General features: G+C 45.9%; 2 protein-coding genes across 10 annotated transcripts in view; both read left to right on the top strand.

Annotated features, from left to right (window-relative positions):
- Positions 1-2,244, top strand: part of NCKAP5 (NCK associated protein 5) — a 964,712-nt gene extending 962,468 nt beyond the window's left edge. For 8 of the 9 annotated variants that reach the window (XM_082689272.1, XM_082689269.1, XM_082689270.1 and 5 more), the window contains one exon: positions 702-2,244. In XM_082689272.1, the coding sequence (XP_082545398.1) occupies positions 702-983 (282 nt within the window). In that variant the 3' untranslated portion in view covers positions 984-2,244. The remainder of the gene's footprint in view (positions 1-701) is intronic. The other variant, XM_082689276.1, reaches the window with a different exon arrangement.
- Positions 2,245-3,686: 1,442 nt separating this feature from the next.
- Positions 3,687-23,748, top strand: part of LYPD1 (LY6/PLAUR domain containing 1) — a 42,560-nt gene continuing 22,498 nt past the window's right edge. The window contains exons 1-2 of the mRNA XM_082689338.1: positions 3,687-4,102; positions 5,501-5,638. Coding sequence (XP_082545464.1) covers positions 4,051-4,102; positions 5,501-5,638 — 190 coding nt within the window. The 5' untranslated portion in view covers positions 3,687-4,050. The remainder of the gene's footprint in view (positions 4,103-5,500; positions 5,639-23,748) is intronic.

Raw genomic sequence — 23,748 nt, 5'->3', positions numbered from 1 at the left:
ACAATAATTGAATAATTGAGTATGACCACCATGTTCTAGAAAGTCCTAGAGACATCTGGTAATTGGTCTGGCTGGAACCTCCTGGAGGGGAGAGGTTACTAATGGGCAGAAGTGTTACTATGTTTTCTTAGGCCCTTGGGCTTCTTGGAATCTCCACCCACAGACCTGGAGATCAGGTCTGCAAATATCTTAGGACTTGTAAAGGGACCAAACAGATGACGGTGCTTCTGACAAGTCTAACAGGTACTGAAACTTCATGGCAACTTAAGGGATTGTATACCTTTTTTTCCCTATATAGTCCCAACTTCTGGCTGAAATTCAGTCCCTATCCATATTTAGAAACAAGACAACCAATAATACTTAGTAAGAAAAGAGAGGAAGGAGTTTGAAACTTTGATGAAGACATTTAAGGCACTTTACCTGAACAAATTTCAAGCAGATCCATTTAAAATGAAATTAAGTGGCACTTTACCAGTTTGCAAATCGGGACCTATTTATCTCAGTAAAATGATTACAGTCTTGATTTATCCCTAAAATTGGCTTTATTATTACCTTTAATTACACAAGAAGGTTGTTAAAGACTTGTAGGTTCTCTCTATCCCTTTAAATTGCACGTTATGCAGACAATAATTGAATATTGGATAGAATAACTTGATTTTCCCAAGAAATATGTCTCTAATATTTTCATCTTTTTATTGCAGAAATTGAAACAAGTTGAAGAAACAAAAGAAGATCCTGAGAATAGATTATCTAAAATTTCCCTGGAGTCATTCAATAAATATAACTGCAAAACTATGATTTTGTTAGAAAAAGAGAAGAACTCTCTGAACAAGGTTGAAGGACAAAAGGAAGAAAAAGAAAAAAATGAAGAAGCATCTTTGAGTAGCTCAGACAGGCCTGGGGTAGACAATTTGGAATCACTGAGTGATTCTTTGTATGATAGCTTCTCTTCCTGTGCAAGTCAGGGTTCGAATGATGTATAAAGGACCTTTTTTAATTTTTTATTTTTCTTAGTGAGCGGAAAATGGAGCACTTAAGCAACAAGGGGGTGTGGGGAGGGGAATAGAGACAGCAGCAATAAAGCCTGGCAACACCAGAGACTGCATTGTCAGATTCACAGCAAGCAGCCCATGGGAGCTTCCTTTTCTGACAGGGCAATAAAGATAGGCTCTATTTGTTGTGTGTCACGAGGACGAAATGGAAACACACCCACAATACAGAAGTCTTAATTTTGCACTTTTTTTGAATACTTGTACAGAAGTTGTAAATTTTTGGAAAAGAAATTATATTTGTAGCCAAAAAAAAAAAAAAAAAACAAAAGGCAGCAATAAATTGAATCCGTGCCATGCTCTTGAAATGACGTACTAAGTGTTAGAAGTTGATAATATATTTTTAAAAAATTCCAGCTAAGGTGTCCTTTGACTTCACTATCCTAGTAGTCAAATTGTTTGTGGGTTCACCCTGTAAAGCTAAAATGGCCCCGCCAAAAATCTGGGGGCTCCTGGTCATCTCTAACTCACAATCTCAAAGTGATAGGTACATGAATACCAGTGCAATTTCACAATTGTTGCCAGAGATTCGAGTTCCAGTAGGAAGCGTAATTCTGCTTCCACTGAAAAATGTAACAGGTACTCAAAGGGTGACACTGATGTGAAGGGAAGTGGATCAGAAGTGACCTAATTGTATGTTCAACAGCAGGTTTTCCCTCCAAACATTTCCTTACATCCTCTTCTCCTTAGTGCTTCTTTATGATTGTTAACCATATTTGTTGATATTTTTTATCTTCCTGCTCTATTAAAATCTGGGTAATCTAGAAATGAAACCAAATTCTTATCTGTAACTTTCACTTTTTAAAAAATAAAATGAATGGTTGGTGCTACAAAAAAATTCATACTTTTTAAGATACTTTTTTTTCTACAAAGTCTGTTTATATGTGAGGATAAATTCTATTTTAAAGGTTATTTGTATTTTTTCTAGATGTGAACTATTTATAATTGCTTTTGTACAGGAGCTTGTAAACTAGGCTTAATAGAAATATTTTTAGGATCTATATGGTTACTTCAGTACACACTTATTTGTTAAAAGAGCATTGTATAATCAGTGTTATTTGGTTAATTTGTGCAATTTGTTATACTGGATTTTGTTATCTTAAATGAAAATTATGTAAAGTGTCATTGTCTTTCAGACCTCTAAAAATTCTTCTGTTTCATTTCTGAATAAAAGTCATATCACAGTTGCACCCTCTGAAATCTTAAAAGAACTTGTTTAAGAATTCTTTGGCCCAATTATTTGAATCTCACACGTGCAACAACAGTCAATTCTGGGAAGGAATAAATAAACTGGCCCCTTTACTCCAGAGATAGTAATTCAGGCAATTGTAAGATCAGAGTCTGCAGACAAGCGGGTAATGGTCAAAGCATTCAGTCTCCCCAAGGGGTTAACCAACTAGAAATGAAAGGAAGAGGGGGGCAAAGGGAGAGAAGGAGCCTGAGGCAGATACAGAACGATCTCTGCAGAGGAATTACAAGAAAGTCATTTAAGCCCATTTCCAGACCTGCTCTGCTGGCAAGATGGGGAAATAAATAATCAGTGTCCTGGCCTGAGAGAGCTTCCTCCAGGGGGTGGCCCAAGCGTAGGAGGGTGAAGAGAGGCAAAGCTTATGAAGCTATATCCACAGAGGGATTCTCCCCAGGGAATGAGGGGACAGGGTTGGCGACGTGCGGGATCCAGGACGGGGGCGCAGAGGCTCCCGCACCACCTGCTGCAAGGCTTGGCTCCAAGGAAGGCGAACTTAGCACCCTGGCGTCCCGGGAGAACTCGAGGTGGGTCGCTTGACTGAGAGGGGGGGAATGGGGCGGGAGCTTAAAAGCGGGGTCCGGGACAGCCTGAGGCTTAGTCCTGGGCTGTGAAGGCGCGGTACAGGGGAGGACACGGGAGTATGTATTAATAAGCCGTGACATTAAGGCGAGCAGGATGAAGATGCCCGAGCTTTTGGAGAAAAGGGATAGAAGAGAGCAATTCCCTTCTTCACCCCGACTTGCTTTCCGGTGGGAACGCGCGACAGTTGTCCCCGGGGACCAACCTGTCCTAAGCTAGGCTACCGTTCGCGGTGTCACTACACCCTCCAGCTGTGCGCTCAGGCAGCGGAAGGAGGGCTGCCTCGGGCGGGCGAACGCGCGGGTCGGGGCAGGGTCTTCACCACACCCCGCCCACCCTGCAGCAGCTGAAGCCAAGCCCGGACATGAATGAGGGACCTCTCCGAGGGAAAAATAAAAAGGGCGCAGCTGCATCGGCTATCCCAGGGAGCCTGCAGGTGTGCAACTTTGCCAGGCGCACGGGAGCACGTCCCCCTCCAGCCAGCCGCCCCCGGCACCCGGCTCCCACTGCCAGCGTCGCTGCAACCCCAACGGAGTGGACAGCCCCGGGGGGCGCAGGGCCCAGTCGAGCACGCAGTCTTTCGACCCCGCCTCGCAGGTCCCGCAGTCAGCGCCCGGCCAGTCCCCGCGGCACCTGCTGCGCCCTCCTCACGTTTTCCCAATCCCCAGCCTCCCAACCTTGAGAAACTACACTCTCCCTCTCCCCCTGGCGTCCCAGTCCTGGGGACGTGCGGAGGCGGGAGAGGAGGGCGATAGGAAGGGGGTGGGGACGTGAAAAGACGGTCCCAGCCTTCCTCGCCCGCCACCCCCACCGCAACTCAACAGCCGTCACGTGGTGCCTGGAGTGGGAGGTGGGGAGAAGAGACGAGACTTTTTTGGGTGCTCCGGCTCGCCAGTAGTTCCTCCAGTCTCAACCGCCAACTCCGGAGACGCCGCGCTCTGCCCCGGAGCGCCAGCGGGAGGAGCGGCGACCCGCAGCCGGGAGCCCGGGCCCGGGCGATGCTGGCGCCGCCGGCGGCACCTGCGGCTCCTCTTGGCGGCGGCGGTGGCCTCGGAGGCAGGAGCGCGGGCCCCAGCAGCCTCGGCAGCCACAGCCGCTGCGGCCCCGACAGCCTCCGCCGCTGTCGCCGCCTCTGATGCGCCTGCCCTCTCCCGGCTACGCGGCGCCGGGAGGATGTGGGTCCTCGGCATCGCAGCAACTTTTTGCGGATTGTTCTTGTTTCAAGGTAAGAAAACGAAAAGGCCAGCAGCCCCGCCAGGCGCTCACACCCCATCTACCCGCCCGCCCCTTCGCCCCCCGGGCACCCACCTCCGGGCCCGAGCTGCGCAGGGGTTGCCCAGCAGGAGTTTGGCGGCGGCGGCGGCTGGCGCTGGTGCCGGTGCCCAGGGGCGCTAGATGGGAAAGTCTCCAGGTCCCGCGCTGCAGGAGGAGAGGCGGTAGAGGCGGATTTGCAGGACTCGAGCTGCAGATGCTCGGGCTGGATGGTCGGGAGAGGAAGCAGAGCTGGGGAGGAGGAAGGGTCTGAGCGGTGCCAGGGGTTTGCCGAGGGAGAAGGGGCGATGAAGCCCTCTGACCCGGCCAAGTTACCAGGCGTCTCCCGCAACCCGCGGGAGTGGCGCCGCCGACAGGTGAGCTGCGCGCTGGGCAGCCTGTGGCCGGGGCGCTCCGGAGCTGGGTTGCTGCGCTTAGAGCGCAACCGACGTGGAGATGGGAAGAAGCGCGGGGTCCGGCGCTTGTCTGTCGGAGCCGGGGGAGACTGGAGCTCCTAGATCCGAGCAGAGCAGACAGGGGCGATGAGGGGTGCGAAAACGTCTCACTCCTCCCAGTTAAGCCAAGCTCCCGAACGAGAGCCGCAGAGCTGGGACTCCGACCGGGGACCCTAGCCAAACGGTTGCCCTGAGAGCCAGAAAGACATGGTGGTTGTGTCGCGGGTCGGGGTGCGCGCGCGCGCGCACACACACACACACACACACACACACACACACACGACAGACACAGACACACACGCCCCTTGTACACGCTGTGGTCCCCCCCAGCTGCTGCGGGGACTGTCCCGAAGAAAGGCCGGGAACTCGCGGCGCAGCCCCACTTGGCGTCCAGCACTGCCTCCGGGGTTCCTGGGTGGTCGCGTAGCCACACCGAGGAAGCCTCGGAGCCACAGCACATGAACGCTGACGACAAAAATTAAACCTGAAAAGGCGTCTGCGAATACAGTCGCAAATGGTGCCAAAATAGTAATTAAGTAATTTGTAACCAATTAACAATTACGCAAATCCTTTGCTGTAGATTGGAGCTGAAGCATGTCTCTGGAGCTACTTCACTCTGGGCTTGTGTACCCGTCCTTTCAGCTTCTGGGGGTGGGGGAGCCCAGGTGTGGGGTAGGACGGGCTCTTTGTTTCGGGAACATTGGTCCAGGGGTCGCAGCCAGAATTCAGCTGTATCCTGCGGGACCCTCGGTGTCCGCGCGGCCCCCTGCCGGCGTCAGCCACAGCCGCCTTACGTGGAGATCAAGCACCCCAGGGATCGGGCTGGCTGGGGCAGAGGAGGATCGCGGTTTCCGGTATAGTCTAGGGGGCGGGGTGGGGGGGTGCTGGTTGTGAACCCACTGCGTCTGTCCCCACAGGCTTTGCGCTGCAAATCCAGTGTTATCAGTGTGAAGAATTCCAGCTGAACAACGACTGCTCCTCCCCCGAGTTCATCGTGAATTGCACGGTGAATGTTCAAGACATGTGTCAGAAAGAAGTGATGGAGCAAAGTGCGGGTAAGAAGCCGGTAGCCTCCACCCCTCGCCAGCCTCCGTCAGGCGAAAGGAGTTGGGGGATGGGGGGCCACTGCATTACAGGAAAAGGGACTGACTTTGATTTAATGCACACACACTGGTTATCACAAATTTACTTTTACAGAGCCGGCAACATGAAGAGTTCCAAGTTACTTTAATCTCATTAGAGTTAATTACCAGGGCTTCTCCCCAAGGGACTCAGGAGGGGAAGTGCATTTAAATTAGTGTCTCTCCTCTTTTTATTTACTCCCCTCACCTCCCTCTGCTAAAAGCTGATCAGGAGGTGGAAAATATATGGATAACCATCTCTGCTTGGGCAACTAGACAGTAGCCTGTGAGCAATGTCAGCCTGAAATATGAAGCTAGTTGAAGTTCCCAGAGGTCAGAGCTTGAAAAATGTGTTTTGTCATAGAGCCACGCCATATTTCTTAGAAGAACACTACAGGATCTTTATTTAATTTTAGAGCTACTGCATCAAATTCCAGGCACAAATTGCTAAGATTGTTCAAAGGAATATAGTTTCCAGCCCCACAAGTTTAGCTGCTTGCTGGCTGACGAGTGGTGCTGGGCTTCGTGGTGCAGAGAAGAGGGTTTTGGGAGAGCGGACCTCACTTAACTCCTGCTGACCAGGGTCTTCCTGACCTCGACTTCCCCCAGCCCCTTCTAGTAGTGTTACAAGAAATCAGAGTGCATCTGAAACTTGGGGGAAATGGGCGGAACTGGAACTTCGTTCCAAGGTCAAACCCATCAACCGAGACCTTGCCATTTTCAAGATAATAAAAATAGGGGAAATAGCCTCATGTGGTGACTAATGCGAATTGAACCAAAGGGCTGCTCGCCTTTACCTTGCTGAACTACGGAGCCCACAGAGCATTTGGTTGAAGGAATTAAATCTGTGGTTTTCTTAATCCACTAGCAAAAGAATGTCAGGGCTCCAGCTTTCAAGGCAGCACCTTGGAAAAGTAGTTGCTTCTCCGAGAAGGGCCTGGAAATGCCCTGTGGCCAAGTACAGGGATGCTGGAGTTGCAGAGAGCGAGTTCGTCCCTGTGCCATGACGCGCTGTGCGGTCGTGGTTTTAAAAGCTGTTCTTTATAGGTCATTAGGTGTGGTTTCTTTCCACCAAAATTGCCCTTTCGGGAAGTCTGAAACCCACCTGCTCTCAGGAATAACTTGACCCAAGAAGAGCAGCACGCATTGATTGTTTTGTCGTTTGTCCTGGGATTCGGGCTATGACAAAAGCAAAACAAAATTTAGGGATGATTCTGTAGCTAGGGTTGATAGCTGGTGATTTTTTGCTTGGGTTTCATGCCTGAGCATTTAACCTGAGCAAAATGTGCCCTCCTACTAGAGGAACTGCGGGGCTTTCAGCTGGAATCACTCTCAACACTTTCATGGTTTGTTTTGGTTTGGTTGTTTTTTTTTTTTTTTTTTTTTTTCAAGGATTTCTTTCTTAAGCTTTCTTAAAGGCAGTAGTTGAGAGCCAGGAAAAAATAGGGCTAAGCCCTGGACACATTAGGAAATTCCTTGGGCTCCTCTAGGCCACTGCTTATCCGGATATCATGTTTATCAGCTGGGATATTGTTGAGACAAAGAAAAAGATAGGAACCAAACTACAGCCAAATGAGGCGTCCTTTTCTCCGAGAGCTATTTCTTCCTCTCTAGAAGTACATGTGCGATAATACCACACACTCCATTTTCAAAGTGCCATTTTTCCTCTTGCTTTATTCTCTCCTCCAAATAGCTTTGCGTAAAGAAAAAAAAAAAAAGGCAGAGCAGATACTGTAATGCCTACCTTATCTATGGGAACCCTTAGCACCCTATCTTTATGTGCTAGAAGTCTAAAGTTGCTCTTCAATGATCAAGGTGGGCACCTTCTCTCCAAACTAGGCTCCTCCAGCCATGTGTCAGAGTCCAGAGGGTGGACCAAGAGTGAAATACTGAAACAACACCAATAGTGAAGTCTGAAAAATGGAAAGAGTTGAGGAACTCCAAGGAAAATCCTGTTAGAAGGGGAGGGATGCACATTCTAAGACTGAATTCAGTGGAAGTCAGTCAAATGCTCATTCCTCCATCAAAAGAGCAATGTGGGGGGAGGGGGGAGGGATACTTCCAAGGCTCTCCCATTTTCATCTCCATGCAGTGGTGAGACTAGTCAATGTAAGTGACACTTAACCTTGCTGCGGCGCTGGCGGGGATGCAGAGCCAAACTAGGATCCGACTGTGTGGGGACCACAGGTGGTGCAGTCATCGCATTCCTACGCAGCAGGTCCTTCCCTGGGTGCTCTGTGGAGAGCAGGTCAGGAAATCCGGTCGTCCTCTTTTCAGCCCCTGGTCCCCCAGGCCCCAACCCACCAGCATTTAATTCTGCAGGTTCATTTTGCCACTCTGGGGAAAGAAAGTCACGCCTGTTACATGCGACTCTTAAAAACCAAAGTCAGAATTATGCTCATTGGATTCTGAGAACCGAGAATGGTTCTGAGAACCCTAGTGCATTAGAGCTGAAAGGACCCCGTGACTCAGAGTTAAGGGTGCAGATCAGAATCGTCCTGGAAGTTTTGTTGAGATCCACTTGCCTCCCCTCACCCTTGAAGAAGCAAGCCAGTTCCCTAAGACTGTCAAATACCCAGGCGTGGGTCCCTTTAAAGTTCCTCAAGTGACTCTAGGATGCCCTAAGTCTGGACCGACTTTTTTGGGTTCTAGAGGATGGAAACCAGGGCCCCAAAATTTACACACCTGGTCCACCAGCTAACTATTATCAAAAGGCACCTGCTTTCCTGAGCCAGCACCTTATATAGGAAAACCTGCCACCAAAGTTGGCCTGAGAAGGGAATTCAGGCAAAGTGCTAAAGGTTTAGATGGTGTTCATGTCCACATGTTCCTACAGGCTTAGTGAATGGGTTAACTGGACAGGCAATGCATATTAAATGAATATGAGAACGAACCAGTAGGATTTTTAAAGCCTCGCACTATATGGACTGGCATTTTTCATAGGTCTAGGAAAAGCACGGTTTCAACAGATGAAGAGATTTTAATGAACCAACCAAGTTTGACATTAAGCAGTGATGAAAGGCATTCTCTTTCCAAAAAAAAAATACCAGCGATGCAATACATTCGGGCCTTTAGTTAGTCCTTTCTGGATTAAGTGTGCAAACTCAGCTCTTATGAATTTTGAGGCAGGTACATTTGATTTTCAGTCGGGAAGTACATTTAAAATTAACCTTTACCTGTCCCCCAGGGTGGCATTCCTATTAGGTGCAGAGATTATTTCCCACTGCTCTTTTTCCCTCTGGTCATTTCTGGAGTAATAAGGCACCGCTGTGGAGAAGGAAAGCCTTCTTTCATTGTCCTTACTAATTGATATTTAAATGTTTGCATAAGGAATGACTTGTTCTCCCAAGTTCTGCTCTTAATGAGTTAGCGTCTGCTTACCAGCATCCGTGATAATGACATTCCTTTTACTCTTGCTTATCACCGCACTCCGAAAAATATTTCAAATATTGATTCTCATTTCAGAATAGAAGCTCCCCCCGTATGAATTTTTAAACCAGGATATAAAGAATGTGAATTTGCATTTGTTTGACAGTGCAATCTTGTAATTAGAGTTTTTCCTCTTGACTAGATACAGTGAAAGGGGCATAATTTAATTTTTATAGACTAGCCAATTTCTGCCCTTAGTAAAATATAGCTCTGTCAGTGAGCAAAATGTTACAGGTTCTCCTAAACCTTATTTAAAAGTTAAATGCAGTATACTGAGAGAAAGTTCATGGTCTGAATCAGTAACCTAATCGATCTCTTCACCCATCCTTTGCAACATGCATTAATCTATTTGTCTGTTTTGCGATACAAGAGTTACTGATTTATATGCCAAGTTGCATCTACATTATGGCTGTATAAGTAATGGCTGTGTTCCTTTTGGATTAGTTAGTTGCCCATGAAGTTGGGCAAGGATGGTTCCATGCCTTGGATGGGTTACTTTTATGCTTTCTTTCCTCATGAGCTAAATAAAGGCTAACAAGTGAGGATCCGATGCCCCCAGAACAGTCAGTCATCTGCTGATGACTAGCTGTTCTAGTCATCAGAACATGGCTAGCTTCCCATTTCCACCATCTTTTCTTGTGTCTCTGCACTGCTTAATTTCCCATAATTTAAAATAATAGGCTCGAGTTTGTCCTTGGGGTAGACTTGGCAGGAAGAAGGGTTCATGCTGCTAATCAATAATATTATATCACAGTTCCTTTATACGTGGAATCATTTACTTAAAGTACACATACGCGTCACACACAATGGCATATCCACATATGTGATTTCTTTCTTTACATTTTCCCTATATAGATTTGCATCCACACCTGTATAATTTGTATCAGAAAAATAGAAGTACTAAGTCTTCCTCCTTTGCAGACATTCAGATCATAAATTACCTAATCTATCTTCTAATGTAGGCACAAAGACCTTTTCTAACCTTTTTTTCCCCCAGAACAATCTTGCTAAGAGCATCAGTAGTGTGTGATGATCTCCCAAGGTCGCCTTCAACCCCATATCTTTTCTTCTCCTACCTCTTCTCTCCTGTCATCTAGGACCTGGGTCCCACTTGCAGCCCTTTCTTTTTCACCCTCCAATCCATTTGGAATCAATCATGTGCTACAGGCTGTCCACTAAGAATGAAGTGAAGAAACAAGTCCAGAGCCAACCCTAACTTAATCTTGTGAAGGAAATTCCAACAGGTTGTAAATCTTTAACATAAAAAAAAGATTCAGATGCCAAGAAAGTTCTTCTCAAATGTTAACACGGCCCTGCTCTAAAGGTTTCTGTGTCAAACTCGATCAAGCCATGAATTACACAGGAGAAGCTTCTGTGCAGTGCATGTCAATACACTGCCTCCTTTCCAGCAGGCCACTAAAAGAACACCTCTCTCTTCAGGGTGAGACATTTTGCCAGTCAGTTTGTTCAGTTAGTCTTCAAGAAGCATCCATCTTTTTCAGGTGGCAGGCAGAGCTGGCTGCTGAGGAAGTATTCAGAGAGTAACTATCAAGTGTAACATTAGTCCCTTGGACTGTGCAGTAAGTGAAGCATTTGTTTACGTTAACTCTCCAGCTGAACAAGCGGCCAAGGGGGACCTCCCGGTCTCCATAGATAAAATGCTTGAAGATGGATCCAACTCTCCCGTAACACTAATTCCTCCTGCTACAATTTCATGAAAGCTTCCATCATTGATGGTTTTCCTAATAAGTTTAAACACAGAGGCTTCAAAGCTGGGGGGGTTTTCCCAAGTGAAAGGTGGAGCGGAGCATGAAAACAAAACACACCATTTCCTTTGAACTTTGGAAAGGAAATCTGCTTCCCTTGTATATTCCCGAAACAAAAAAGATCTGGCTCCGCAGCCTGCCTCCTCCCTTTCTCCCTCGTTCACCACCCTTGCTTTCTTCTTTCCTTCCTGCCCGCCTCCTGCTCCTTTTCTCTATCTCCTTGTCCTCTGTCCCTCCCTCTCATCCTCCCCCCCCAACTTCTTTTTTTTCTTTCAAGCTTTTAGAATGATTGAATGACTCAGGTTCTAATGCCCAATTCTGGCCAAGGTTTATCAGCACACCATGCAGGAGGAGTCAAGCCCCCACCTCCTGTTTTTAGTACTGGAGAGGGAAGGACACTCGGCTCCCCTGGAAGAGAGAACATCCCTGTTCCCAGGTCCCCATGCTTGGTAACTTTAAAGACGTTACTTAGTGTCCCATTCCCACGGGCTGAGCTTCCTCCCCTGCAAAATGTAGAAACAAGCTACCTGTTTTCTTGTGAGACGCAAGACGGGGGAAATGCTGTCCATAGAACCACCTTTAAGAGTCAATCCTAAAAGGAGAAACCTGCCAGAATGCCCATCAGAACTTGCCTCATCTATAATCTGTATCTGCCTCTGAAGACCAGCCTAGGTATGTTAGTCCAGGTTACTCTGCACACAACTTCCTCTGTCCTCAGGTTGAGAGAGTTCCTGAATGTAACCTTGAATTCCTTATAGTAGGATTCTCATAATTAGCCTAAAATGTTCACAGTGAGATAACATCCTAATTTGATAGTTGGTAAATCTGAGTTGTGGAGAGGTTGAGCAATTTGCTTAAGACCACAGAGCCAATGAGACTGAAATTCAAGTCCTTTCTCTTCCCTAGAATTCTTCCCATCATTATAATGGCCTTTTTTTTTTTTTTTTTTGCATTCCGTAATAAAAATTTTGAGATATAATCTAGGTTCCATAAAATTCACCCTTTTAAAATATACAGTGGTTTTTAGTATATTCAGAGTCATAAGTATTGTCTAATTCCAGATATTTAGTTCCAGAACATTTTCATCACCCCCAAAAGAAACCCCATGCTTGTGGCAACCACGAATCTGGCTACCGCTAATCTACTTTCTATCTCTACGGATTTGCCTATTCTGGACATTTCATATAAATGAAACCATGCAGTATATGGGCTTTTGTGACCGGCTTCTTTTGCTTAGGGTAGTATTTTTTGTTTTAATTCATCCTTTTCACATCTCATTTTGAGATGTTTTCCCTCCTGCTTATACAGGGGACAGAAGGGAAAACTCGGGTCTGGGAAATGCCTGAATTACAGAGGGGATGTGAATGGGGGTGGGGTGAGATGTGCTTGTGAACTTAAAACTCCATGGACTGATTGGCCGATTTGCTGAGCTGAATAAAAACCTATACCAAGAGCAAGTCAGTCCATCGAGCAGTTGGGCGAAGGAATGCCTGTTCATTAAGCATCGATGTGCCAAGCACTGGGCTTTCCATCCACTGCCATCTACTAAAGACTTAATCTGCATCTGCACGAAGGGATCTTGAATCGGTTGATGTTAACCACAAGAGTCCTCAGGCACCTGGATGGGCTATTTCTGCTGCCCAAAGCTCTTACTGGGATCTCCCCTGCCCGTCCCAACACCTGGCATCACTGACTGGCCAGGAGTCTCAGGAATCCTGCGCCTTAGAGGCTAGAAGAGGTCTTAATTTATAATTTTACAGATGAGAAGAAAGTTTTCTTTCCTGAGGCCTTAAATGTCTTGAGCGGTCCATTTCTCTTTCTTCCCTTGAGAAGGCTTGAGGATAGAGCCGGAGGAGACTTATTCTGGGGACGCATTTTGATGAAGGAGATGGGATTCTGGTATGATTAGGTCATCCACAACCAATACTCAGGGAACAGGGGTAAGTCTGGCCTTTTTCCCCACTACCAAATCACTCGTTAACAGCCTTCCTGGAGGCAGAAATACGTACTCCTTTAAAAGTGGGAAATGTCTTTTTTCTGTTATTCCCTCAAAAACTAAGCCGCATTCTTCCCTACCCACAGTTTCCATTGTAGTAGAAGTGAGGGCATTTTAGGGGAGAGGAGACTTGCGCATTCTACGAAAGGCTTTGTCTATAATTTAGGAGCTTAAACCAAATCTGTGATGAATGGGCCTGCAAGTAAGCCAAAAAATGACTGCAGATGCCATGAATTCTTGGGTTGTGGCCACATTGTGATTCAGGAGCTGTTTTCACAGGCCAGAGCCCCAGGGCATGTTCTCTTATTAATACTTTGCTCCCAATATTCCGATCACCTCCAATGGTACAAAGCAAAGCAGGAGATGAACTGAATTGAGTGCTTCAGATAAGGTGAAATCATCGAGAGCTTCTAATAAATTGCTTTTTTAAAGGAATGCATTTAAATAGAACAAGGCAGCGCTGGTTCACCACGCTGATCTCCAGCTTTATGACTTTGCAAACCATGAGCAGGATCCAGATGCAAAAGTGATGAAGTGTTGTATTATTTTAAGGAAGTTGTGATACTTGGTCCAGTGCATTTCATTTCTCACCGGACACGGACAATAGCTTTTTATGTTTTTCTATTTCTTGGACTTGTTGGCGGGAGTGGAGGCACGACCGGAGACAGTGCCAGAGGCGGGCGGCACCAGGCGAGCGGCTCTGGGCCCCGCTGTGGTCCGTGCGTGCCGCGCTGGGCATCAATATGAATGTGCAAGCAGTTTCCAGTGCCCTCCGCTGAGGATCCTTCAGAAAGCATGTACAGGAGCAGGTGTATTAAGTGATGCCGGGCCGTGGGTTTTATGCACTGTTTTATTGCTTATGCAAAAATCTAGCAAACCACTTGGGTCTCCGGGAACTTCAGAGAATCTGTTCAGAAATAACAAGAGGCTGGGCAGGTTGACTACTTTTCCACCCAGTGAAGACATCCAGAGTGGGAGTGCAAAGAAACGGGGCTTCAAAGCCGAGTCAGGTTCTTGGGAGAATTTCCAGGCCTTCCGAGGGAAAGGCAGCGGGTGGGCGGAGCTGCACCTGGAGAGTGAAGAGTTAGCTAACTTTCTCTGAAAGGTCAACCTGTTTTCCACTCAGCCTGTCACTTGCTGTTGGAAGGGAGGGAAGAATAAAGCAAGGCAGAAGCAGATGTTTTATGTAAGTGGATTAAGATCTAGAGAGACTGAACCAAGCTGTGTAAAAACTGGCTCTGTGGAGACAGGCTGGCTAGGGCTTTCCGGCTTCCCTGTGGAGAAGCATTGGAGACTTGACCTTCCTGGGGTAGGTGGAGGCAGGAGATGACACAAGGAGGTTCTGGCAATTTTGTCTTCGTTCAGGGTTCTCCAGCCAGCAGTGTGCCTGGTGCCAGAAACCTTCTGGATTTTAGAGTTCTCTTTTCCTAATCCAACTGAACTATAGCTTGATGCAGTAGAGCTCATTCATGGTTTCCTTTTCTGGATACGGGCTCCAGAAGAGATGCTGTGCTCATCCCCCTCGCTTACTTCCCCCCACCCTCCTCTTCCTCCTCCTCCTCCTCCTCCTGTCTCCGCTCCCCCAACACACACACACACACACACACACACACACACACACGTACTTAGACTCACTCACGGGTTTGCAGATACCCAATAAATATTTGCTGAATAAATATACTTGAAGAAATCAAGTTTCAAGCAAAACCAGATAGGTTGATTGGCATTTAAACATTTTTAGACCAGAAATGAGGGAGCTTAAATCTCCAGCGTAAGAAGAAAAGTAGACCAAGTTAGGCTGAATATATGGTTCGCTTTTCAGATAAGCTAGAGAAAGCTGACTGGTGCCTGTTTGTCACCATTGTCATTTAAGGGACAACTCTGAAGTATAATACATCCCAGTTTTCCTAGTTTTTTTTTTTTTTAAAGATTTTATTTATTTATTTGGCAGAGAGAAATCACAAGTAGATGGGAGAGGCAGGCAGAGAGAGAGAGAGAGAGAGGGAAGCAGGCTCCCTGCTGAGTAGAGAGCCCGATGCGGGACTCGATCCCAAGACCCTGAGATCATGACCCGAGCCGAAGGCAGCGGCTTAACCCACTGAGCCACCCAGGCGCCCCCCAGTTTTTCTAGTTTGTCAGCTTGCTTTTAAGGCCCACTTAGCTGTGCCCTGCATAGGAGTGTTTTCTGGAAACACACACACACACACACCTCCCTCCAGCTAGCTTGGTAGTCAAGCCAGCAGGGGACAAGTCAGCCCTTGGCCAATCCCATCAGCTGGAGGTTTATGTTATTTGGAACTCTGGTGCACCACAGAGATCTGTCTCGGTTGTGAACTTCCTAAGGGAGAAGTTCTTACCCTTTCAGACAATAATCGGAAGGACTTTCTCCCCACATTTAGTCACATGCTTTTACTCCCCTAGCAGACCTCTGTCCCCCACCCATGGGCCTCTCCCACATAGGTGATGCCAGCTTGAAATGTAAGTCGGTATGCTCCCCCAGAGAGAAGCCATCCAGACTTTGAGCCAGGGGACATACTTCTAAACCAGTTAGTTTGGAAAAACACTGTGCCAGAGAGGGAAGCGGGGACATGGAAAAAGGACCATATTTTTGCGTTCTTGCTGTCTGTCTCAGGCAGTGTTTCACTGAGCTCTGAGAGCCACTTAATTGTACTGTTGCCCCATTTATTGAACATCATTAATACCAGTGTGAAACCTGAGTGTCATTCTCCAAGAAGCTCTGGCTGGAACAGCTTCCAGGCCTCGAAAAGCACTGTGTTCCCCCCACCGTCCATCCCTTGTTAGTCTACGGTGCACAGCTCCAGAAGGGAATAAACCAGCCATTTCTGCTGGTAGATTTGCATGTCCTCTTGCTTGCTCTCCAGACTTCACCTTCTGGATCCCTTAACAATGCATTTGGTGGCAAGTGACAGGGACTGAAGCCATATAGACATTTGTTGTTTACCTAAGAAGGCAGCCCAGTCGAGGTGGTCCGAGCTCAGCAATGCCATCAAAAGCCAGCTTCTCTCTATCTGCCTTCTCACTTTTTAAGCATGCTGGCTTTCTGTTCTAAGACTTCTTGCCCCTTGGTCACAAGGTGGCTGCTGTGTCCAAGTTTAAGGGAAAATAGAACATCAGGAGATTTGATCTCCAGCATTTCCTTTTAATAAGAAAAAGATAACTCTCCCAAAGGTCTCCAAGAGAATTCTTCTTGCTCTCCATGGTCAGAACCTGGTCTTGTGGCCACTCCTTGCTGTAAGGAGGACAGTGTCTACCAAATCACCTCCATGTACAACATCAGAAAGTTCAAGCACAGTGCTTCTAGGAGCCCCTGCAGACAGAACAGGGATAATCCCCTGTCCTCGACGTCACCTTCTCTTCAGTGAGCACTGAAATGCATTGTCAAAGGACCTTCATCCTAAATCACTGTACGTCTTAGAAAGGAAAAGGAGCAGATACACGAGGGAGTGAGGTCTTGACGTTGAATTCAAGATGTCTGTGACATTTCAGAATGTGGGTTCACCGAAGGCTGAGATGTGAATACAACTCCATTTTAGTGTGAGGATATTTTCCACAGAACAGAATGCCTTGTTCTGGCAATACGTACAAGGGCGGTTTGGGTTAAAGACTTAGACGATCTGGGCTCATCCCATCTGGAGCCATTATGCCACCAGCGACTCTGTTTTTCCTTCCTGGGGTGAATTTTTGTGCGAGAAACTGGCGATTCAAGTTGGAGCCCCTCTATGTTAATCTTACCCTTTCAGACAATAATCGGAAGGACTTTAAGGTTAAAAATGCAGGAGCACGATTTCATAAATTATTGAAGGGCACTGTTAATACTGAGATAATAAGTCATGAATATCTATTCCCTCAATCCCCCATGGCAAACGGGGGAACAAAGACACCAGCTGAGGAAAAGCAAGTGACTGTGCAGAAACCTTCCTGGCTCAGAAAGTTATAAATGAGCAGGCAAATCCAAATCTAACATGGAACTCAAGTAAAACTAACAATCGGCCCCATACATTACGGGGTGCTTGCTTGCTTGCTATAATTAAGTTGGCATCCGTGCTTAACAGCCTTGAAAATTAAACTCAACAAAAAAATTTTTTGAAAAGGATAATCAAAGGCTTCTGAATAATGAAGTTAACACATCCCTGTTCTAAGGTAAAAGAACGTTCTTGCGGCATCTTGTTTCATGTCTGTTTTGTGGTGGTGCTCGTGGTTTCAAGAGACACGTTGATTTTTTACCTTTGGGGTCCCCGCAGCTCCTTCCACAAACTGTCAGTATCCGTCCTACCAGCACGGTGACATCCGTCTGCTTGTGCAGTGTAGAACTTGGCACTTGCCTTGTTTTTGTTTTTTGGGTTTTTTTGTTTTGTTTTGTTTTTTTGGCCCTTTGAAATGGGTTGTTTAGCATGCTTGTTTGGTTTCTGTGGCCATCTGTAGCTCAAATGGAAGGGCTTCTTTGGCTTTTAAAATATTCACATCCATGGCACAAGGGAAAGTACTTAAGAGCCAGACCACAAAGTGGTCCAGAAAAGAACTACCTTCTGGGTTTCCTCCTTTCTTTATGCCTGAGAAACGGTGCCCATCATGGCAGTAACGAGGCACAAATATAGATAAGCCTCTTCTTCCTGAGACGCTCCCGTTAGAATGCAGACACTTGTCAAAATTCCTTACATGGTGTTCTTTAAGAGAAAAAAATATATACTTGGAAACAGATCGAAGATCTTTTTTCCTCCCAGTTTCTTTCAAAGCTCAGTAAAAATGCATATAGTTCATTCCAATTACCCGTTTCCAAGCATTTTTCTTTGAGGAGTTGTTCCTAGTTCTGCATAGAATATTTATTGTGATGTAATCACAATTCTGTTATGCAGTAACTGTTGGTTATTTTTCGAGTAGAGGAAGATTAGTCTCACTCCCAGACGGGCACTCCTACAAGTAGCAGTTTGTCGTAGAGGTTGACTTTAAAACTAAATTGTACAACGTGGAGTGAAAGTAATGGACTATTAAAGGCTCTATTTAGAAACTCCCATCTTTGTACCAGCGAAGAGAGCAGATGCAAAGGAAAAGATAAATGCATGATGGTCCGTAAAGACGAGGGAGCTTTATGCCTCCAGTGAACTGCTGTTGGGGCAGAGGGTAAATGAGAAAAGTAGGAAAATTGCTTGTTTTAAAAATAGACTTAGAGCCAGTAGGTCAACAGAAGTAGAGCCCCGTACTCTTTGGGACGACTCACATTCACCTGTGTATCAGTGTGTGTGTGTTTGGAGGTGGACTGGAGTATTGTCCTCTAGATCCTCATTTTGTCCCAGTCCAGCTCAACTCATCCAACAAAAGCTATGTTAAATGGTTATTGTTTATGATGGTCAAAGTCCAGACACTATGTGGAATAGAGATGCATTGGAAAATGCCTCCAACTCAGGAGAGCATCATGGCTGTAGAGTTCAGTTCTAGGACACCGCGCAGACTGGGGCCCACGGAACCTGGTGGAGTCTAGAGTGCGCCCACTGGTTCGCAGCCTTTCTTCTTACCCAGGTTCTGAGCAAATTGAGAACTAAAACAAGGAACAGGGCAAAAATACACCATAGGAACTGAGAAAGATGAGATGAAGGGGATGTCTTTGGGGTGAGTGTCAAATGGGCTTCCAAATGAGCTGGTCTGCCCAGTCTGTAAGGGCCACAGAGGGGAAGATTCTTGTCCTGAGGAGCACAGCAGAACACCTGTTTGCTTCGACCCACTCACTCCCAAGAAGGAAAGAAAGCAGATGGACAGGGTATGTCTGCTTTATTCTTCCCACGTTTACCCATCGAGTATGTCAGTCCCTTTAAGATGAGGGAATACAGGTCGAGAGAGGCCAGGAGTTAACTCTGACTTCTCTTTGTATGGAAGGAAACAGATCGGCAAAAACATTTCCCTAGTACGCTTCCTGATGCTTTTTAGGAACCTCCATGCTGTTTTCCAGAGTGGCTGCACCAGCTTGCATTCCCACCAACAGTGTAGGAGGGTTCCCCTTTCTCCGCATCCTCACCAGCATCTGTCATTTCCTGACTTGTTGATTTTAGCCATTCTGACTGGTGTGAGGTGATATCTCATTGTGGTTTTGATTTGTATTTCCCTGATGCTGAGTGATATGGAGCATTTTTTCATGTGTCTGTTGGCCATCTGGATGTCTTCTTTGCAGAAATGTCTGTTCATGTCCTCTGCCCATTTCTTGATTGGATTATTTGTTCTCTGGGTGTCCTTCAAGCCACTCCTGCCCAAAAAAAGGAAAAAAAAAAAGTCATTTCTGGATTCTCCAAGGTCTTTGAGGCAAGAGTGAGGTTGTTTGGCGCTGCATCTGTCACATACATGTTGGTCATCAGCATGGGCTATAGCCAAGTGTGCTTCACTGAAACATGTGTTTGGATAGTACATAAAAAAAAAAAAAAAAAAGATACAGACTTGTCCCTCAGTCACACTAACGTCTTTTATTAAAACTTCTTATTTTGAAATAGAGACTTATAGAAAAGCTGCAAAATGGTGCAGACTTTCTGTATACCCTTCCCATGGCTTTCGCTCATGTTAGGAACTTGCATAACCGTAATACAGTGACCAAAACTAAGACATGAACATTCGTGTAATACTCTAAACAATGGTTTGTATGTGGATTTCACCATTTTTTTTTTTTTTATTTTCTGTTCCAGGGTCCTTTTATTATCATACCTCATTAGCCCCTACTCATCCTCACAGTTCCTCACACTTTCTCTCTCTTTTGGGATACTGACACTTTTAAAGAGGGCTGGTCAGCTTTTTTGCACACTCTCCCTCAGTTTGGGCTGGTCACATGTGTTCTCATGGTCAGGTGGTCATTACAAGAATATTCAGAAGTGATGTGCTATCACTTTTCAGTGAATTATATCAAGAGATGCATGATGTCAGCATGTCTTACTACTAGTGATGTTAACGTTGATCCCTTAATTAAGACGGTGCCCACTGGGCTTCTCCACAGTACATTGACTTTTTTTTTTTCCTTTGTAATTAATAGATTACTTGAAGGAAATTCTCTGAAATAATACCAATATCCTGTATCTCTCCCACACCAATCATCACTGTGGTGTTCTGATCTTAAGTTCTTTTTCTCTCATTCCTTTTGCATTTATTACTTGGAATCCTTCTGGTAATTACCTTCTGGTAAGGTAGAGCTGTCCCTTTGCCCCCAAATATTTATTTCTTCATTTACTTTGTTGTATATAGGTGACCTGATGGATATTTATTTCATTTTATGTGTTCTAATCTGGTACCGTTTATTTTGTCATGCAGATTGTTCTACCTGTCTCCTGGGAGGTTGACCTCTGTGTCCTTTGAACATACCCCATCCTTTTTTGAACACTTCCTCTATTTGGCACCACAAGTTAAGGCACTCCAACTCATCTTGGGTTTTCCCTCCCTCAGCCCTGTTTATCACTCCTGTGTAGAAGTTGCATTTTTTAAATTAAAAACAAACACCTCAAGTCAAGGACATTGATGTCTCTTAGGCACACATCATGGATCGGCACAGGCCTAGATGCTGTGTAGACATCGTCCTCTTGAACTTCACATTTAGTCCATTGGATGGGTATACCTTTCTCCCTCTTCAAAAGTATAAACAGGCTTTGAAACACAGTGTGTGACCATCAGTGGTAATTGTAGTCTGGGTCTGTTGGACTCCAGGGTCAATGCTTTTTCCACTGTGTAGAGAATTATTCAGAAGCAAAAGGGAAGATGAATATTACTGACTTCAGCTTTCTCCACGTGGTCTGCAAATGAGAAGCTTGAGACTTCATCAAGTTTTAATCATCTTCATCAACTTAATGGAAGAAACCAGTGGTAGCCCTTTATCTTGCACTAAGGCTAGTATTTCTTTTTCTTGTTTTTTTAAAGATGTTATTTATTTATTAGAACAAAAGAGAGAGAGAGAGAGAGCACGAGCGGGTGAAGATGCAGAGGGAAGGAGAAGCAGACGCACCTCTAAACAGAGAGCCCCACACGGGGCTCGATCCCAGGACCCTGGGATCATGACCTGAGTCAAAAGCAGATATTTAACCAACGAAGCCACCCAGGCACCCCCAAGGCTAGTATTTCTTTATATCTAATGCTGTGAGTAATTGTTCTCAGGTAATTTTCATTGGTAAAATGACTCACAATTCGAGTTCATTATTGAAACTTCCTTTCCTTGCTTAATGATGAAATACAGTTTCCCATTGGGGAAAAAGAATAAAAAATAAAATAAATATAATTTCCCATTGGGTTTACCAGCAACTGTGATTTCCCGCTCATTTTTTAGCCCAAGTGATCCTTTGGACAGGTCAAGAAATTACACATCAAAAAACAAAATGGCAACAGCAATAAAAACTGTGACCAGGAGTCCCTCATACTACTGAATGCCTTCTGGATAAGTAGCGTTGCCACTTTAACTGCCAAATGATCTCTTCGGCAATATAAATTCACTGGAAAATGGTGTGTTCTGAAAGAAACAAAATCATTAATTTTTTTTTTCTTTCCAAGTATGATGTTTTTAAGAAGACTTAGAAAATCATTAAATTCCTGAAAGTACATCTAGGAAAGCATAATTAAGCTCAGAGGGGAAACAAGTTACCGCATCAATATTTATACTACGCCTTATGAGGCGCTATTGCTTCTTCCGAGAAGAAAATGAGGGGGAACAACGGAGCCCAAGTGATATACCATGGCTAAATTAAGGGGATCACAGAACCCAAGACCGGCTACAATGGACTCGCTTCTCACACAGATGAAGCAGTTTCTGGCTCTATCACAGACACTGCAGAAAACACCCAGGAACTGGCGACAGAGCAAGTTAGAGGGAGCTGGCTTCTAGAGACAGTTGCACAGGCATACAGTGTCCAGGCGGTGTTTGCTCTGCTTTATCTGCTTTTAAATATAACAGATCTGTAAGGCACTTAAATGCCAATTTCTTTTTTTAAGATTTCTTTTTTTAAGATTTATTTGTTTGACAGAGATCACAAGTAAGCAGAGAGGCAGGCAGAGAGAGAGGAGGAAGCAGGCTCCCCGCTGAGCAGAGAGCCCGATGCAGGGCTTGATCCCAGGACTCCGAGATCATGACCTGAGCCAAAGGCAGAGGCTTAACCCACTGAGCCACCCAGGTGCCCCCTAAATGCCATTTCTAATCAATGTGCCTCCTGCCATCTTGGAGACAGCATTCTTGTCATAGCTCTAACTGTGCCCTCTTTCCCTCTTTCTTGCCTTCAGGCTGTGCCTGTCTTCTGTTAGAAGGTAGCTCCTAATCACCACTTCCACCACAGGCTTTATATATGCTCTGAGGAACAGACTTTCTACAGAGACCGTTTGGTGAAACAACATTTTTAAAATATGGGCGTGAGAGTCTACAAGTAGTCTAATACTAGCAAAGGCCTTTGGTAGAGGAGCCTTGGCACACCCAGGCCGAGAGAGAACCTTTCTGGCATGCTTCAGAAAGCCAGTGTTCGAAACTGTGGGTAGCATCTCGGTTATAACTGGAGAGGAAAGGCTGGATGGGAAGGGTAGGTTTCATGAAGTGAAGGTGATGGGATTTTGATAGGATAGAACAGAGGTGAGCAGACTGTGACCACTGGGCCAGATCTGTCCTAGTACCCATGTTATGAACTGAACTGTGCCCAACCCCACCAAATTTATATATTGAAACCCTGACCCTCAACGTGATTATAGTTGGAGGTGGGGCCTTTGAGAACAATTGGGGTTAGACTAGGACTGAGAGTAAGACTTCCAATGGATTGGCCTCCTCATGTGAAAAGGAGAGGTACCAGAGTCCTTTCTACACATGCGGGAAGGTCCCCTAGTAGGACACAGCTGTCTATAAGCCAAGAAGGTGATCTTCCCAGAAACTTAATTTGCCATACCTTCATCGTAGCCTTCCAGTCTCCAAAGCTGTGAGGAGATCTCTGCTGTGTGGGCCATGCAATCAGGAGTGTTGCATTGTGACAGCCTAAATGGACTAACCTGGCCTATTTCCGTAAAGGAAATTTTGTGGGTAGGAACACAACCACACCCATATGTCATGTATTGTCTCTGACAGCCTCTGGAATCAGATACCAAAGTCGAGTAGCTGTGATGGAGGCTCAAAGATCAAACTGTGTACTATCTAGCCTGTCACAGGAGACGTAAGCCAACTCCTACGTAGAAATTTACCATATACCCTGTAGGTTTTGAACAGAAAAACCCACTCCAGTGGACTAGGATAAGGCTAAAGCGAGGAAGCTTCTCTAGTGTGCAGTGCTCAAACGAGGACTGGCCTGATCCCCTCCAGGAGTCTTGTTCTCCTAGGATGGTCGTGCATGTCTGAGCTAAGTGGTTGACATTGAACTTTCCCACCATCAGTAGTTGAAGTCCTTGGAGGGCAGGCATACGGGGGAGACCTGTCTTCTAACGAGGCTGATAGGACAGATCAGTCATGACAGTGAGATAGAAATGGATGAAAGGTGGTCAAGGAGAAGTGTGGAAAGTGGTGAAGAAGTTGGCTCTGCTCTCCCTCATCCGTGGCTGTGGATTATCCGGGGTGTCACAGCCTTTGCTGTGCAGGGCAGAGTGGGAGCCGGGTTGGAAAGCTGAATGGAGTCTTTGCAGGTAGTGCAAGCCCTCACCCTGGATAAACTGTGCATTTAGAGCCTAAATGTGCCCTCTCCAAGCCCAAAGTGGTGGTTTGGAAGTTGAGACCACCTGTGTCAAAATCCTCTACACACTGACGTGTGAGAACCACTGTTCAAGCAGTTTCCACCTCCTGGAGGTAGAGGATTTTGACTATTCCCCTCGGGGGAGTGCGTGCATGTTAACAACAGGCCCTTTAGTGAAGAGTGCAGGAA

The sequence above is a fragment of the Mustela nivalis genome (genome assembly GCF_964662115.1).
Source record: "Mustela nivalis genome assembly, chromosome: 11".
NCBI classification, from domain to species: Eukaryota; Metazoa; Chordata; class Mammalia; order Carnivora; family Mustelidae; genus Mustela; species Mustela nivalis.
The sequence above is the reverse complement of the archived record's forward strand: the minus strand, read 5'-3'. Positions and strand labels throughout refer to the sequence as shown.